Source organism: Atractosteus spatula, chromosome 14 (assembly GCF_055471065.1).
Source record: "Atractosteus spatula isolate fAtrSpa1 chromosome 14, fAtrSpa1.hap1, whole genome shotgun sequence".
Lineage (NCBI taxonomy): Eukaryota > Metazoa > Chordata > Actinopteri > Semionotiformes > Lepisosteidae > Atractosteus > Atractosteus spatula.
In genome coordinates, this window is record NC_142719.1 from 27325141 (window position 1) to 27343387 (window position 18247).

An 18247-nucleotide genomic window follows, 5' to 3' on the forward strand; every position below is an offset into this window, starting at 1 on the left:
AAAATATTCATCACATTAATGTTTACTACAATACTGTGTTCTCAGCTCCTCGTCTCATAACAATTGCCCTGGATTCATTCGTCCTCTCCTGACTTTTCTTCTTTTCAGAGTATCTGATCACCCACACAGCACACACCACTGACCTTTTTTTTCCTTCAGCTTGCAGCAACCATGTGTAACGTTCTGGAACCTGTTTGTAAAAACAGCAGTACCTTTACTGCTGTAGACACGATGGTGTTCCTACAGCACGAGTCAGAAAGGGGACAGTTTTAAAGGGTTGTTCAGTGTCAGCAACTCTGGTCAAAGGGATTAAGCTGTGTGTGCTGCCTTTGAATCTCTTGCTACAGATGAATTCTGTCTTTGTTTTCTTTGGTATGGTATTGTTCTTTTCTGTCCCAATACCCTCATCCGCCAAACCCTCCTCCCTCCAGCCCGTGTTTCTGACCCTGGGGAAAATATTGATAGAGATCACTCAAGGGTAACTACACAAGGGTGAAGACCTATAGTCCATATAAGTCCTATAGTACATATATAGTATATATAAAGTGTAGACCTACTGAAGTATTTTCACTATCAGTCCTGAACTTTGACTGAAAATCTTTCTTTAGACTGCTGACACCAATACTAGAAATGCAGCTTGGCAGCAGTGAGCAGTGATTGTAGGGTTAAATCTCCATAGGGCAGCATTAAATGTCCTGGATTTTCATATAGATGTTTTCTGTATGAGATTTGAAAGGTGATAGCCCTCTTCTATAATTTCGACATTAATTTGCTCACACCCAGGGCTTTTTACTTATACATTTGACTGTGCACCTTTCCAAATGACTTTTTCTGTCACTAAGATCCTATTTGGGAAATCTAAGATAACTCAAACAGCTAACATATTCGTAAGGTAACAGGCTTGGACAATGGCAAAGATCAAGCTTTAGAAACGTAACAGTTTTAGATCAAGCCGACAGAAGTCCATTAGATGTTCAGTATGCTGCTTTGTGTTTATACAGATTACATTTTTTTTCATTATACATCGCTGCTCCTCATGACCAGGCACTAAAAATGCTGTATATGAATTAACTTTAAATAATGGAACTTAATTGTACTGAACAGATCATATATACTAGTCATTAATGGTAAAGCTGAAATAAAAAAGCAAGCTATCAGGAACTAAGAAGTCTGCTTCTCTATGGATAATATTCCAACAAATTACACCAAAGTGTTTTTAAAATTACCAGCACAATGAATATTCATCAGAATTCTGGGAGCAACAACACATGATATATGAGTATACCATGAAATTAAAAGATAACATTTTATTTCAATGTGGCAGTTTATTTCAGAATAGGATCTTCAAATTGTTTGTGTAAATATTATGCTGATGATATATTTATTTCCAAACCTGAGACAAAGACCATTACAAAGGTATCCAAGGAGCCATCTGAAAATGCTTTCACAACACTGGCTTCAACTTGTGTTAATATTTAGTGGAATGAGACACAGATCACGAAGAACTCAACCACTTTTTATTCAGGGCTGTATTTTTACCCTACAGGAAGATCATCACTGACATCATTATCCTGATGAAAAAAAAGTTCTCAATCATGACTTCTTAATTACCAATCCATGACTTACTAAGTCAAATGGGTTTAAGATCTTAACTGGAAATATTCCATTGTCCTGGTCATTCACAATGTGAACAGATGAAGATTAATGGCAGACTGTGGAATTTTGTGGAATTGTTCAGTGTGTGTCCAAGAACAGGTCCAGCACAAAGGTTAAACAAAATTGTTTAATCTCCCTGTTTACCCACATACGACAGCATTAAATGTCCTGAAGCGTCATATACAGTAGATGTTTCTGTATGGGTTTTGAAATGTAATAACCCTCTTCAATAATTGTGAACAGCATTACTCTTTAGATGATAAAAATACTCCTCATACAAGATGTGTCGCATGATAATTTAGCGTGTTCTTCTCGAGTGAATTTCCCTAGTTCTCAGTATGACTGTAAGCAGATATTAAAGTAAGGCAGAATTCAAACTACATTTATTCAATCCACAATGGAGTGCAGCACCTCTCTGAAGCACAGCCACATGCCTCTGTTCTTTTACTCTGCAGTGCAAGACGCCTTTGTTCTCCCTTTAAATTTAGATCGGTTTTCCAAAGGATTTTGAAAAGTTAAAAAACAAAAGATCAAGTTGGCCATGTGCCAAACACAGAAAGATGAATGTAGGTGTCGTGTTGAAATCAGTTCACAAGGAGATGACAGGCCAGTGTCTCAGGCTTCAGTCACTGTATGCTTTCTCTGTTGGCTGAGCTCCATTGTTGCTCTTCTTCCTTGCTGCATCGGACAGCGGCTCCACCAGCTTGTTGTGAACATGCATCATTCCTTAAACAACGCAACAGATTTCAGGGTTAACTCTGTAACAATTTCAAAGGCACGCATCAAAACATTCTCCTTATCAAGAGCTCCAGGCACTGCCTGGGGACATATCTTCTAGACAATGTGTGAATCTCTTTGTGTTGAGAGTGCACAATAAGAATTTTTAAAAAGTAATGGAAATTATTCTTCTGATTCTTATTCGAGGCAGATTGAGAAGATTTCTGGGAAAAAATCAGATGCTAGGCAATTCATATCAATATTAACACAATGTTTAAATAATACATGTGGAGTAAAAACAGTTATAAAAAAGAAGTACAATTATCAGGTTATGAATTAATAGAGCTTTTATAAGGAGTACTTTATGCATCCACACATACAGTAATTGAATATAACAATTTTTACATCAGTTGGTCCTGTATGATTTCAGTGTGATGGCTGCTCAGGAAACCTTTTAAAGACCCTGACTATGATCCTGAAGTTACTGCACATTTAGAGAAGAAGGAAACTTCACAGATGAGGGCAGCAGCTCTGTTCCTCGAAAGTCTAGACTGAGGCCTCTTTAAAGCATCAGCACCTCAAGGACTTTGTAGAGGATGAAGCTAATCTAACACTTGGTTTATTCAAGTAGTTAAGATAACAGGAAGAATGAAAGCATGCAGACACTACAGCTTTTAAGGACTGGAATTGTGCACCACTCTTTTGCACAGAGTGCACGGTTGAGAGCTTGGAATTGCACCTTTGAAATACTTGACAGTTTTAACCCGGAGTTCCAGGGTGGCGTCCTCATCACACACAAACACAGTCTGGGGGTGCTGCTGGAAAGCAGAGACAGTCCACATGTGGTTGACTCCCTCCTCTATGGCCTTGTAGAGTGCAAATGCTTTATGAGCTCCTGTGATGAGGATCATCACCTGAGAAGACAGTGCAGCCACAGAAACCATTCACATTAATCACGGACAGCTTTCTTACCAGTTCTCTCATTTTATTAAAACAACGATTGCTTTAATTCTGTATACACAACTCATGAACCCATTCCGATTTGCTTTAGTCTCTTTCTCCACGATTATTTTTAGTAAAGCGTTTGTTGTCCGACTTGTATCTTGTCACCTGAGGTAGTCCCAATATCCAACAGCCAAGCACATTCACTAATTTAAATTGAAAAATACTGATGGAAAAAAGAAACGCAACATTTTCTGGAATGCGAATACTATAGTTATAGCTAATGTACTTTCACAAAAAGTTGTCAATTTGTTTTAAGCCCTCTGACCAGCAATACAGCTTTTGCAATGAGGCATTACAACTTGCCAATCACACAAAAGCTCGTTAGGTGCATTTTTACCCAATGAGGTCCAGGTGGAACAATGTCTGATCAGGTCATCTTTAAAAAAGGCCTTGATTCAAAGCTTAGGTCACTGCAGGAGAAAGGCCACACTTAGTCAGTTTTCTGTGCATTCCATAATGCCTCGAATGTCACCAGAAGCAAGGGAGAGGTCCATTGGCATGCTGCAGGCATGTGCCAGCGTTGCCAGACACTAAGCCACTCTACTGTGTCCCAGCTGCAGAGAAGGTTTCAGCAGACCAGCAGGACAGATGACTGTCCAAGACCTGGTCGCCCTCAAGTGACCACACCAGAGCAGGACCGACACATCAGACTGCTCCATCTGAAAGATCGTTTCAGATCTGCCAATCTTACTGCTGCTGAAACTGCCGGCAGACACAATTCCCGCATCAGTGACAGGACAGTGAGACTCCATGCTGCTGGCCTTAGAGCAAGGCGACCTGTCAGAGGCCCTCTGCTCACACCTCCTAGACGTCACACCCGACTGGTTTGGGCCAGACAGAGGCTGCGATGGACTCGTCAGCAGTGGCATCAGGTCCTCTTCACCTGTTCTTCTGCCTGTACCACACAGACGGGAGGGCAAGAGTGTGGAAGAGGAGGTGCTGCATTTCTTTTTTCCATCAGTATATAAGATGTCTTTAGTGAGGTCATGAAGCCAGCCTTTAATAAGATGGTACAGAGATAAATTGGGACTGGAATAAGAGAACTGATAAACAAAGTATATACTGTATACCATACAACAAAATAAACAGATAGACAGAGAGATAGACAAAATAGGATCAGGAAAGAGAAAGCACACAGCTTAACAAAGAATTGACCATGTAAATAGAACTTTAGAGAAACCGGCTCTCTGTAAGAGACTGGTGCCTTATAATTGTGGAAATGGTTATTTCCTATTTGTGGTCTCCACTAGGCTGAAATAAATCTCTTACTTGTATTCTGATTCATCATTTGGAATGGGGAAAAGGTTCCCATTTTATCAGCATCCATTATAGTGGTACTTTAGTCCTGAGTAGAGTTGTTTTATATGATAAAACACAGCTTCTGTGTTTCCTATATGGTATTTGTACCTCAGTTATAGGATGAGTTCTATTTTTTTCTTTATCTTCAGAAAGCTGGGCTCTGAAAGTTACAGTTCCAGACAAAATAGTCATACAGTAGATGTTATGTGCTGGTGTTTGTACATTGCTGCAAATCAATTTGTCTTTTAGATTTGCTACCTGACTTATTATGACTTATTATCACTTTATTATTAAAAAACAAAAGAAACACATGCTTGTAAGTGTTTCACTCAGTTTTTCCCAGAAAGCACTTTTATGACCAGTCGGTTAAAACACATTGGTCTCCTTTTTCCGTGGGGCATAAAATACAAAATATTCCAAGACCATGGAAATCATTTTCTACATAGATAAAAGAAAGTAGGTGATGCAGATATTAAAACTCAAAGATAAGGCAAAATCAAATTTAAAGGAAAGTCGAAGAAGAGCTCATTCATTAAATATGTCCTTTCAGAGTGCTAAAGGAGTTCTGTATCATGGAGTTATCTGGCACTGTGTTATTTACTAACTGTGATTAAGGGAATGGTTGAGCATTATCATTAATGACTGTATCCATCCCCCAGGCTGAAACAATATCTCTACCTGCTTCTGTTCACTGAAGTGAGAAAACGTCCCCTTTCCAATGCACTAAACTCAGAGAATGCACAAGATATCTTCACATCTCCCAGCTGGGCACTAGCTATGATAATAAAATACTTCAGCTCCATATATCAATTCCAAACTGCAAGTATACTGATGCAATATTTATTTAAAAGACAGGTGTTATACATCCCCGCCTACCTCTCTGGCATCCATAACTGTTCCCACCCCCACGGTTAGTGCCATAGTGGGCACTTTGGACAGGTCCCCATCAAAGAAGCGGGCATTAGCCAGTATAGTATCCAGGGCTAATGTTTTTACACGGGTTCGAGACACCAGACTGGAGCCTGGCTCATTGAAGGCAATGTGCCCATCAGGTCCAATACCTGCAGAGAAAGAGAGTACACTTCTTCATCTGTTTTAGAGCCAAAGTCTTAAAAAAAAGTTCCTCCTGGCTCTCTTTCCTCACTTTTATTAAACCAAGTCAAATCACTTCAAAACTTGTTAATCAATGTCTTTATGTTTGCATTATCTTGGGTTACAAAGCTGAACACAACTCCTCACCATAAATGATTCAATCAGTTGAGTACTACTATTTCTCTATATGGCTACATACTGTACATATCATGTATGAGGAGTATTTTTTGCTGTAGTAGCAATTGTAACAGTTAATTAACTCAGCCACATTACCTCCCACAAAAAGCTCTATTCCTCCTGCAGCTTTAATTTTGTCCTCAAAAGCATCACATTCAGTCTGCAGGTCTGGTGCATTTCCATTTAAGATGTGTGCATTTTCTGCTTGGATGTCAATGTGCTTGAAGAAATTATTCCACATAAAAGAATGATAGCTCTCTGGGTGATCTCTAGGGAGGCCTAATTATGTTGGATAGGGAAAAAAAGAGATAAGGATAAGCATGGAACACAATGATGCTTTGAGTTCACTAATGATTTTTTTACACAATATGTAAATCTGGTATTACAATTTGATTGCCACTCGCCAGCCTATAATTAAACACATTAACACACTTAAATAGTGGCATTGTCTGAATGGAAGTATGTTCTCAAGCTTCTGTTGTATATCCTTTTAAATTTGTTTTAGCAAATGTTTTGACATGATAACTTCATCACATCACTTTCTTTTTCCTGAATCCAATTCAGGATCACAGCAGCCTGGAGTCTAGCGCAGGAAGCACTGAGTGAAAGGTACACTCTGAAGGGTGTGCCAGTCCATCACAGGACACACACAGACACTGACCCAGACACACACACTCACACCAGGGCCAGTCTTCCCACTACGTCTTTGGACTGTGGGAGGAAACCGGAGCACCCGGAGCAAACCCATGTGAACACAGGGAGAACATGCAAACTCCACGCAGATACACCACGTTAATTGAAACCAAGGCCCCAGTGATATGAGGCAGCAACACTAACCACTGTATTAACAAGCCACTCTCCATTCTAATACAATATTTGTAAAATCAAGAAGAGACAAAAATGCTGGATGGGGCTCTTTTAAAGCTTATTTTACAGCTTGTTGGTAGGATTAAACAAAATGTCAATACTGATGATGTTCCTCAAAAACTTTCACTTTTGTGAAATAATGTCACTTCGAAATTACACTTGTCTAAATCAGTGACTTTTAACCTGGGGTGAGAGACATATCAGACATTTTTGGACTTTAAATTAAGATTTTACTCCATTACTGAAACATATCAGTAAGTACAGATTAAATCTTTTTTTGAAGATAAGGCATCTACTAAAGGGCTTACAAAGCAGAAGCCTTAGATTTCATGAGGAATCAGAGGACAACTTACCAACATACTCATCCATGTTAAAGGTTTTAACATATTTGAAGGAGAGCTCTCCATTCCTGTAGTACTCTATCAGTTTCTTATAACATCCCAGAGGAGTACTGCCTAAGAGATAAAAAGTGTACTGTAAACCATGTTAAGTGAACTTGCGTGACCAGTGCTTTAAGAATATAGTCCACATCTTCAAAACCATATACATTTATAATTAAATACAAAGGACTGTACATTGTCATGGTAGAAAACTAGATAAGAACATAACTGATATAAGAAAGATGAGTTCGCAATCTGCAAAGGATTAAAGTGAATTTTTGAAACAATCCTCTAATTTCTCCTGGAGCACTGCATACATTTTTAATTAAAAACAGTATCCGTTTTAATCTTTGTTATTCTCTGATGGTGTTAAGCAGTATTTGGTGTTTTAAGGTAAGAACTAGGTCCATATTTTATGCAGTACTATACAGTATATTCCTTAAATAGTTAATATTTTCTGCAGTGGAAAAAGCCTTCTTGAAATTATGGCAGTGTTTTTTTAAGAGCTACACGCCTGGCTGACGGTGAAGTCCGCCTCACTTACTTAATTTACTTTGTTAAATTCTTACCAGTGGGAAGTCCCATTGTGAAGTACCTATCAGGTCCTGCGTTGAACTGAAGAATTCTGTTCCTTATGTATTTGGCCGCCCATTCGCTCGCCTGATCGTAATCGTCAAGAATGATCAACTTCATCTTATGAAAGAGCTGAGACGAAAAATAATGAAAAAAAAATGTAATGAAACTGTAGCGGAATCTGCAAATCGTGGACTTTAAGAGGAGGAATTGGAAGTATAACTCTTCGGTAGACGCCCCACCTAAACCAGACCTTTGTACTCATTACAATTATTGCAGAGTAATTACAAATAAAACCTTTTTTTTCAGCAAAATACCGCTAGGGGCAAAGTTAAAACATGCAAAGTCTGAACAGAGATCGAGCTTGTTAAATATTTCATAGGGTCACAGTTATAAGATCCGGAGCTACCAGATTCCTGAGTTGACAGTGTTAAGATTACCCACAAAACTGCAAATGAGAGAGATTTGCAAACAAGTCTGTCGCAAAAAGCGAACACGTCTGTGTTGATACTTTGATCGGACGCAGATACAACAATGTAAAAATTCAGTATAAGAAAGCATTTTTAACCCGACAGTCTTATTTCGGGCAACAGGAGTTACGTTACATTATTAAAGTCTTTTATTTTTCATTTCTTCATTTTTTAAAGTAATCATACCCGCGAAAAAATCGCTCGTTTGATTCTTTGTTTCGGCAGCTCCGCAGTCTTGCAAAACAGGAACAGCAGCTCTCAGGAATTGCAGGCAGTCATATGACTTTAAATTAAACAGAAGCATCTGGAGTAAAAACCACAAACCAGCAAGTTATATCCAGAATATTTTAAACCTTAATCGTTTCAGCGTTAGATGTCTTGGATTTTCAATATCTGAAACGATTTTGTCACCCTAGTCACCTGACTTGTTATGTTAGTTCAGATTTATCCACGATTTATCGGTAATTGTTGAACAGATAGGATAAATGGATAGACCTAACGCAGACATACAGTTCAATGGCATTAGCAAATCTAAAAAATACCGCAGTGTAAATAATAAAATATTTTTCACAGTTTCTTCACTTAATGACATGTTTTTCATGTTTTAGTTTAGTAATAGATATTGTTTCCACATTCATGTTAAATTCTTTCGATTACTACTTGTGATCCGGTGGTGTTTTTCATAATTTGCATTTATTTTGTAATATGTACCCCTGACGATGCTTTTGTCTTAAAATGTTATAAGTACTCTTGTTTGTATTGTATTCTTTGCTGCTGTTAATGCTTAAATAAAAAAAACTTGTGATCCGGTGTAAATCTCGGAAGACACATTTTCATGGTCTCTATATTTCATCTGTGGTGTTAACTGAGACGTGTCTTATATTATTCTGAATTGCCAACAAACTGTAACTTTCATATTAACCAAATTCCACAGGCTAAGTTAGGTATTTTTTTTGTTCTTTTCATTGTTAGTTTCTGCATCTAAAAAAATCAAAGGTCTACTTCGTCACATTAAATTTAAATTGCTTTAACTAAAATCGCGAGAAAATCTAACCTTCAGGTCTAATGCCAAAAAATATTCACCGGCCACCTGTGTAGCTGAATTCTTTCATAATCTTTTCTCCAATGGTTTCCCTTTCAAAACCGCATGATGCAATCCAGTCTTCAATATCACTGTAACGAACCACTCATAATAAAAGGTATTAAAGCATTTGGTACATATGGTATGTTTAAAATAAAACGTTAAATTCTGAAATTAAACATTTAACGAGTAAAGTATTGCAATAATATACTGTATAACAATATAAAAGACCTTCCTTCGTGTCTGCCGAAAGAAATTACAAAAAGAAAAAGAAAGAGGGAAAGAAAAAAAACTGCTTTTTCAAGTTTTAACCAAAAGCTTTATTTACATGTTTCACACAGTTACCATTAGTCTAAAGAAACTGTACATTACTGATCTATCTGATGAAATGACCTTTGAAAACCATTAAGAACTATTGTAAAGCACACATCACAAAATAATATCCATCCCACTCTTCTGTTCTTCTTTTGCATAACCACTTCATGGTGGAATACATAAGGTACTCAAACTTCTTACAGTTTCGACAATTTATCAATAAAACATATGAGCAGGTATCGTCCATTACAGGCTGTGCCTCTATCATACAGCCCATATCTTGTCCCCATGATTTTTTATTCTTTGCACCCCAAAAACTGACTTCAAAGATCTACTGGTGATAATGAGCTCCAACTCAGAGTAAAATGGTAATTAAGCAGCAGTAAAAAAGCCTTCTGCCAGGACAGCATCAAGAAACTGGTACTACTGTGAGCTACTGGAATGCCACACATAGGGACTGTGGACAAGGGGTGATTGTCCGTTTTTACTGGATGTTATGAAGGTGCAGGACAAAGGAGTATCCAGGTAAAGGACAGAACCTACAGTTTGGTGTCTCCCAAACTAAGATGCTCGACTTTGTTTTTAGTGTTTTGTGCAATGAAATACTGTGATTAAAGATGGCCAGTGTTCATATCCAAAAAACTCATGGCTCATATAGATTTTTAATTAATATAGTCTCAGCACAAAAATGAAAGTGCTCACTAATATAAGCTTGCATTGTGATAATAAAGACATTCTTCTTCAGGGGAAAACCCTCTAGCTCAGACTAGATTTCTGAAATAAGGTGCAGTGTACAGCAGCTCCTTAGTAACGGGCCATGTGTCCCAAACACACTTTCCGCTGTTAGTCCTCTTCATCACTCCAGAATTCCTCATCGTCATCAATATCCACTCCTTGGAACAGCCTAGAAAAAGAGGCGATAAAACTTTGTGTAGGTCAGTGCATGGAAATACATGAGTCGGAATGCTTCCCCCTTTAAAAAAAATATTTAAAACAATTTAACGTACTTCCATTCCTGGGCCGTTAAAATTTGTAACTGAAATTGCTTTCAACTGACAATTACAATCTTTCAGAATGATGAACTTAAAGGCTTTTCAAACTTTGATTCGCTTTGGAAATACAGTAAGTCCAACGGTATAGTATTTTATTATTTGTGGAACAGCTGTCAAAGAGCAACAGCGATGCCTATTGAGTGCTGCATGCCTCCAATCACAACGCCTGAAGCTCTTAGGTCGCTGTCTAGATCTGGGGTTCTTAACCTGGGGGTCGCGACAGTCCCACACACTATAGTATAACAGTATAACTGGCAAACACAGTGGGGTAGTCATGAAAGTACAGGCCGTTGCACTGTTTGCTTTGCGCACACATTATTTGATTCACAGACGAGCCCTACCAGCTAAGAAAATGCCCCCCGAACTCAAACAAGTAATGGATGAAGCTGTTCGTAATGTAAATTCCATCAAGGCCAGTGCAACAAGCACACGACTTTTAAAGATTATTCCAAAAATCAAGCATAGGATCACTGGAGAGGCAGCCTTTTGCTACTATGCACCCAAACTGTGGAATAGTATTCCTAAAAATATTAGAGAGGCTGGCTCTGTGGATATTTATAAACGGCAGCTCAAAACTTATTTTTTTACTCTTTGTTTTTCTTGATTTTTCTCATATAATTTTAGTGCTATTTGTATTGTTTGTGCATGGTTCTTTTAATTTGTTATTGTCGCTTATTTTAAGTTGGTTAAAGTTTTTCAATTTTTTTTGTAACAAGCACTTTGAGTTGCAAAATATTGTATGAAAGGTGCTATATGAATATGAACTATTCTTATCATTATTCAGTGAGTAGGCTTACAATTTATACAACGTGACGATTTTTACGTGTGTGTGTGTGTGTGTGTGTGGAGGAGTCACAAAATATTTTTAATCCCAAAAAAGGTCACAATCTCAAAAAGGTTAAGAACCCTTGGTCTAGATCATTCTGTTTTGTCCTCGCTAAAACTGGAATGACATTATAATGTCCTGCAGCAAGTTAGAAGCTTGATTTGTATACAGTAAATAATCACTATATGTGAAGTAAAATGTTGAGCTTACTGATTAAAGCAGGGAGATGAGGTATCGTTGAAATGGCCATATGGATTGACCCTTGACAGTGGGCCCAAACACAGCCAACAGAAGTATTGCTTGCAGCTGGTGCAGGTCATCTTGTTACAGCCGTCCACCTTCTGTAAACCAAGAGTCACCATCGGTTAGCCTTTCTTTCAGAGACATTAACATAAGACTACAAAATGTAACCATGCAATTGCAGATTCCATCAAGAAGTGTCATATTATAGAGGGCTGAAGAAAACAAAAAGCTCTGGAATTGTATAACATCAAATTTAAGAATGGAGTAATTTGTTGTACACATTATTGCATCTGTATATCCAGATGGCACATAATTAACCAACTCTTATTCAAAGTAGATGCATGCACTGGTGCAAATTAAGATAAGAGATCACTTTATTGCCCATATACAATTTCTTGTATTAGGAATTTGTCTTTCCGCATACCCTGACTTGCTCTGCATGAGAGACACAAGACAGGGAGAGAAGCCTGGGGTCAGAGCACAGGGTGAGCCATTTATACGGTGCCCCTGGAGCAGTTGGGGTTAAGGGCCTTGCTCAGGGGCCCAACAGAGTAGGATTCCTCTGCCAGCAACAGGATACGAACCAACAACCTTCCAGCCACAGGCACAGATTCTTAGCCACAGAGCCACTGCATCGCCAAAATTATGCAAAACCAGCTTTCTCTGTTTCTTCTGTGTAATAATTCACTACTAATACCTGTTGTCCGTGTATCAGGTATCTACATATCTCTCTCTCTTTCCTAGCGTTAATCCTGCATCAGCAGGGTCCGCTTGTTGGCACACCAGTCTCCATTTGGTGGTTTGAACCAAATCTTTGACCCGACGTTGCCATTAACTGCGACCGAGAAATACTCCAACCGGCGCATCACTCCGCCTGCTGTCGGAGTGGGAAGGAGAACAAAGTAATGTAGCCAATTCATAAAGGGGGATTATTAGGAGGCATGGGACATTTGGCCAGGACGCCGGGGTTACACCCCTACTCTTTTTGAGAAACACCCTGGGATTTTTTTAATTACCACAGAGAGTCAGGACCTCGGTTTTACGTCTCATCCGAAGGACAGCGCTTATTTACAGTATAGTGTCCCCGTCACTATACTGGGGCATTAGGACCCACCTGGACCGCAGGGTGAGCGCCCCCTGCTGGCCTCACTTACACCTCTTCCAGCAGCAACCTTAGTTTTTCCCAGGAGGTCTCCCATCCAGGTACTGACCAGGCTCACACCTGCTGAGCTCCAGTGGGTTGCCAGTTGTGAGTTGCAGGGTGACATGGCTGCTGGCCATCAGGTATCTACATATATTCATTGTATATACCTGGATGTTTGAGCTACAGCGTGGACAGGCTTTGGAGTTCTTTTCTAGCCATTCACTGCTGAACGACTCCTCCACCGCCTTCTGAATGACTCTCTTCCCAAAGCGCTGCTCCAGAAACTGCTTCTCCTCCTCGCTGGCCTTCAGATACTCGTCACGTAGGCCTTGCAGCTCCGCTGAAGTTCAAATGTGAGCAACATTAGTAACACATTATCAACATATTAGGGCGTTATTAGGGAAGACACAGCTAAAACACTGGCTTTCATCTACTATGGGAAATCTGCCATTAAATTCCCTGCATCAACCCCCAGAGTTTCTCCCCTGAGTAGGAGAAACCAGGGGAGAAACTCTGAGCTTATTTTTGCATGCAAAGCATTGTTAATAAATAAGGTGGGTAAATCTTTAACAAATGCGTGTCAAAGTTTGATTTCACTCTGTGGGTGATAGGGCCTTCTCTTGTCCCAGAGCTCTGGAATTCTATACCCAAGGAAATCAGAGAGTCTCCTTCCCTGAGCACTATAAGATCCAGACTCAAAGCCCTCTTCTTCGGAAAGGATTTTACTTAATCAGTTCTGTATCTGCCCCTTGCATCTTCTGCATTCTCAACCATGCTTCTTAATTGGGCTAATTGTGTGACCTCTTCTCCTTGTTTACTTTTTTCTCTTTGTTACTTTCAAAGGTCCTACATTATAAAAAATAATGTAAAAAAGTTAAAGTTATATTGTTATCATTTAATTCCTAAATAAAATAAATGACAGTTTAAAACTTGTGGACTGACTGAGAGGAACAGTTCTGCAGAATCAGGTTCAATGCCTTAGAATGCTTTTGTTGGCAATGGATGAATACTAGGAAATTGCTTTGCTGGGCTTTTCCTTACCTGCTGTGGCCCGGCATGGAGACAGCCCATGATAGCCCATCTTACAAAGGGTACAGAAGGCATACTGGCAGGAGGGGCAGATACCCATGGTGGTGTCTGGCTCTACCAACACAGCTGTCTCACACATCTTTCTAGGGCAGTACACAACATCTGCCATGAGGTCCAGGCTGGATTGAAGCAGGAGGCGGTCATAGCGAGCAAAAAGCTCTTCTCCAACCAGATGCTTGACCTGTAAAACACATTTTTAATATTGCATGGTACTGCACATAATCCTGTTCATGAAACATCTAGATGATCGCTGTAAAATTAATGTGGGGTACCTGAGCAGGTGTGGCAACAGAGCTGCACTCAGGCTCTGGGCAGTTAAGGCACTGGACATTGCCATCTCTGATCTGGATCTGGAAGTAATCCCTCATGCACTCTTTGCAGTACACATGCTTGCAATCCTTAAAGCACGTGCACTCAGATCCCATCTTCTCAGAGAAGCAGATGTTGCAGCAGAACATTTTGCTGTCAAAGGCCTTCTGTTGCTGCATCTCGTCAAAATCCAACAGCTGAAGCAGGAGGTTGCTACGGGGATCTACTTCTTGGATAGCCCGGGGATCTGGCTGCTCTTTTGAGTCCTTCTCCGTGTCCTCTGCATTGTCTTTGCCAGCTCCTTCCTTCTTTCGCTCCTGCTTGCCTTTATTGCTATTCGTGACTTCCAACGGGGACTCGATGCTCAGGAAGCTAAAGAGGTCTTCTTTGAGGAACTGAATCCAGGAGAAGAGGACCACACTCCCTACATTCTCCTGCCACAGCTCATCCAGGCGCTTGCACAGAGTCCCCAGCTGAAAAAAAAAAACACCTCATAGCTCAGAAACTCGTGATAAAGTAAAAGGTGGTTTGTTTTCTAAAAATAAAATTAACAAAAGCCCACTTGTCATGATACGACACATTCTGCACTACATTTTGAACTTTAGTGTGTCCAGAATTCTGCAGCCAGAATCCCGGCTAGTTCACATGCAAGTGATCACATTACTCCTGTCCTGGAGTCCTTGCACTGGCTTCCTGTCAACTTAAAATCCTCATGCTCACCTACAAGGCTCTGCATGGCTTGGAACCCTTAGTACCTGTCTGAGCTACTATTGTCCTACTCCCCACTTCTCAACTTTCATTCAGCTAATTTTCCTATCTGTCACCTTCTGTCATTAGAGCACCTTCCCTGAGCACTTTCAAATCAAGATTCAAAACCTACGTCTTTAGAAGGGCTTTTATTTAACTGGAACTGTCCCATTGCTTTCCTATTGTATTCCAAACCCTTACTATAATTGTGTAATCCTGCTGGCTCCTCTCATTGCGTGCTTTTTTTTCCTTAATATAAAGCGGTTTGAGAAGCTACCTGTAAAGATGCTATATAAAATAGTTTATTATTATACAACTTATTATAACTTAAGTTTTTCAAATCTCCATTGTTTTAAATACACAGAATATGCATCCAATACTACTATATTAAAACTTATTAATAAAAATACGAATATCCATTAGTCTATGCTCCTAATTTCATAATGAATTCTCAATAACATCAACTATCACTCCTCAAGGCAGAAAGCAATAAATAACCTGGACTCTTGAAAGCCATCTGGAGCTCAAAGTGAAGACTGGAGGAGAATTCGAAGGGTAATCTGATGGAAGTTCAAAGTTCAAAATGAGAGTCGGTAGAAAAGACACTGGATATTTAATATGTTCTTCCCCTGAAAAGAAACAAAGAAAAAGATGTCATTTGCTTTTGGAACTATTATACCTGTAGTAATAGATCAACTACACTTCTGATTATGTGATGATCTATAAAAAGTTACTTCAATTCACATCAACTACACATACGGGAAATCTGCAGTAATGCAAATTCCAAATTCAAAAGACTCCAGAACTCGATTGCCAATAATGACCCTAAAGTGGTTTAGTCTGGGCTATGTCAGCAACTCAGCAACCCAGGACTAAGTCCAGATAAAAAGCAGAGATCGCTTAATCTTCGGCCTCCCAAGTTGTTTTTGGCAACAAGCCTGATAGAAAACTGAATCAAGGCTGGCCCAGTGCTAACAGGGGCATTAATAGGCTGGTGGACTATACTGGTGTGGCTCCCCTCTGTGTCACTGAGTCCCACAGTTTGTTACCGTTGTTTTCAGGAGGCTGAAACACAGGTGAGAGTTTGACCATACTCACCAACAAAATCTTGTGCAGCCCCAAATGCACTGCGTCTGAACTGTCCTTCAAGGGAAAGAAAAACTGGCCAAAGATGTAGATAAGTGCAGCACTGAGGCAAATTTAAGACAGCTGTCATGTAGTGTGCTCAGAAGCCACAATGTTCCGAGACCCACCCTCGTTATGTAACGAAGCATTTTAAGCCCTTAATGAGGCAGTGGGCTTGCACGGAGTAAAGGAACGAACAAGAGCCTCTCACCTTTTGCGAATATTCGGAAATCTTGTGGCAGCTCCAGGCTGATGCGTATCTCCCCTCCTTGGGCGGACTCAGCCCTGTGGAACTCCTCCTCATTGTAGATGCTCGCTAGAGCCAGCAGCTCATCCTCCTGCGCTTCCAAATCCTCCGAGGACATTTACATTCCTGAGAAGCACCGGACACCCCCACCACAACAGGTCACTCCTCCGTACCAGCACACGTTGCATTTCTCCATTTCAGTAAACTGACACAGTGTTACCAACACATCAGTCCTTCTCATGTCAGCACTCTCGGCTCCAAACCCCTAATGTGCTTACCTGCCCACTTTCAACATTTTAGCTTTGCTAGTGTTTTAGATAAGGGCAAGACGCATGTCAGGTATGGAGGCTGTTGACTGAGTCTGGGAAGAAACCATATTTGTCTCTGGTGTAACTGCTTGCAAACAAAAGTGGTGCAGCTAACACCTGCCTTTTAAATAAAGAGTGCCTTTCACACAGGTCACAGTTCTCTAAGGTTCTGTCCTTCTAAAGCTAGGTAGCTACATATTAAGACATATATGATTTGCTTTAGTGAGATTTCATTTGATATTTTGTCGTTAAATGCATCACGCTCATTATGCGCTTAACCTGAATCCCTCAGTTCTAGTCAAACAAGCCTACAATTAAATAAACTAATGGAAGAAATAAGAAGTGAAATAGTGACAATTAGTTAACAACACACAACTCCCTAAAGCGCTTTGTTTTTTCCTTTTTAAATATATTTAAACCACTTTTATTAAACTGTAGACTACTACTGTCACAGGGTGAAGGTTCTGTGACGTCATTTCATGACATTTATTCGGCACGAGAGCCATACTCGGAAAACCCAGTTTGGAAACTGGAGCAACAAAAAGTCTCCTGAGAACAACACAGATTCACTTCATGTTTCATACTTGCAAGTACCACACCTCAAGAACCTATATATTCCGCAGTCGGAAGTATATAGTGCAGTAGTTAAGGAATAAAAAGTAGCCTATATAACAGGTCTGCATAGACATGTTTATGCAAGTGACAAACTGAAAGCCTAAATTAGAAACGATAAAAGATAAAATCTGAGGAAACATACATCCGTGACCGAAACTGTAGCATTTCTAAGACGCAGTTAAAGGATTATAACAAACATATACGTTATTTTTAAACGGTTATTTGTTTTTTCCACGCCTACCTTACTCTTCCCCACCGACAGGAAGACCGGGACCAGGGTTCAGTTGTGCAGCAAGGGAGGAGCTGAACACGCAACCAAGAGCTCGCAAAACCTGGCCTGCCCCCTAAAGGACACAGTGCCATTCAGCACCCAAATGTTTGCTGCGCTGCCATTTCAGTCTTTGAGTTTTTCTCGATCCGGGCTGCTTTCGGGCTCAAGACCATGTGCTACAGCTAGAAGACAAACGTGGTACTTTTTAAACCTCAGTAAATGTTCATACACAACAGTGTCTGGATATGCTTCCTAGTGAAATTCCGCCAGAATTTTTTGAAAATCGTTTTAGCCTTGTTCAACGTATGTAGCGACGTAATAATTGCGAAAACATCATGTTCTCGCAATCCAAAAATAGCAACGATGCAGACTGAATATGGGGGTTGAAATCGTGACGGTTTAGTATTAGCGCAGGTATAGTAAATGTTGTACAGTATGTGAACTAAACATGAAGGCTACAGGGTTATGTATGTTTCCGCTCATTCGTTCATTAATAATCTTTTGTGTGTTTATAAGCATGGTGGTGCAGTGCTGGGATCCTGGGTTCAACTCCTGAGGTACTTTGGGAGTACGTACGTTCTCCCCGTTTTCTCACGGGTTTCGTCCTCTTGCTCTGTTTTTCTCCCACAGTCCAAAGAC

General features: G+C 39.9%; 2 protein-coding genes across 4 annotated transcripts; both read right to left on the reverse strand.

Annotated features, from left to right (window-relative positions):
* Nucleotides 1–1773: 1773 nt before the first annotated feature.
* gnpda1 (glucosamine-6-phosphate deaminase 1) lies at nucleotides 1774–8540 on the reverse strand. 3 transcript variants are annotated; one of them, XM_088932415.1, is made up of 7 exons: nucleotides 8420–8540; nucleotides 7763–7894; nucleotides 7167–7268; nucleotides 6043–6225; nucleotides 5554–5738; nucleotides 3113–3287; nucleotides 1774–2382 (listed from the first exon to the last, which is right to left on the reverse strand). In XM_088932415.1, the coding sequence occupies exons 1-7, from the start codon at nucleotides 8538–8540 to the stop codon at nucleotides 2279–2281; spliced, it is 1002 nt and encodes a 333-aa protein (XP_088788541.1). In that variant the 3' UTR covers nucleotides 1774–2278. The 3 variants fall into 3 exon arrangements, with proteins under 3 accessions (XP_088788541.1, XP_088788539.1, XP_088788540.1); XM_088932413.1 differs by having other exon boundaries at nucleotides 7763–7898; nucleotides 8423–8501; XM_088932414.1 differs by lacking the exon at nucleotides 8420–8540 and having other exon boundaries at nucleotides 7763–7954.
* A 1073-nt stretch (nucleotides 8541–9613) lies between these two features.
* rnf14 (ring finger protein 14) lies at nucleotides 9614–17654 on the reverse strand. Its single transcript, XM_088931643.1, has 8 exons — nucleotides 17579–17654; nucleotides 16379–16540; nucleotides 15541–15671; nucleotides 14259–14768; nucleotides 13939–14167; nucleotides 13065–13237; nucleotides 11721–11851; nucleotides 9614–10536 (listed from the first exon to the last, which is right to left on the reverse strand). Exons 2-8 carry the CDS (start codon nucleotides 16530–16532, stop codon nucleotides 10476–10478), a joined length of 1389 nt encoding a protein of 462 aa, XP_088787769.1. The 5' UTR covers nucleotides 16533–16540; nucleotides 17579–17654; the 3' UTR covers nucleotides 9614–10475.
* Between the last annotated feature and the right edge of the window lie 593 nt (nucleotides 17655–18247).

What these genes read in the sequence shown, in the direction of transcription:
- gnpda1 (XM_088932415.1), bottom strand. Translation starts at nt 8,540, where the DNA reads ATGCTTCTGTTTAATTTAAAGTCATATGACTGCCTGCAATTCCTGAGA. An exon ending in GAGCGATTTTTTCGCGGGTA is followed by an intron (nt 7,895 to 8,419) that starts TGATTACTTTAA and finishes CGTCTCAGCTCT; the next exon opens with TTCATAAGATGAAGTTGATC. An exon ending in CACAATGGGACTTCCCACTG is followed by an intron (nt 7,269 to 7,762) that starts GTAAGAATTTAA and finishes TTTATCTCTTAG; the next exon opens with GCAGTACTCCTCTGGGATGT.
- rnf14 (XM_088931643.1), bottom strand. Translation starts at nt 16,532, where the DNA reads ATGTCCTCGGAGGATTTGGAAGCGCAGGAGGATGAGCTGCTGGCTCTA. An exon ending in CTGTTGCCACACCTGCTCAG is followed by an intron (nt 14,168 to 14,258) that starts GTACCCCACATT and finishes TGTGTTTTACAG; the next exon opens with GTCAAGCATCTGGTTGGAGA. An exon ending in TCCATGCCGGGCCACAGCAG is followed by an intron (nt 13,238 to 13,938) that starts GTAAGGAAAAGC and finishes TTTGAACTTCAG; the next exon opens with CGGAGCTGCAAGGCCTACGT.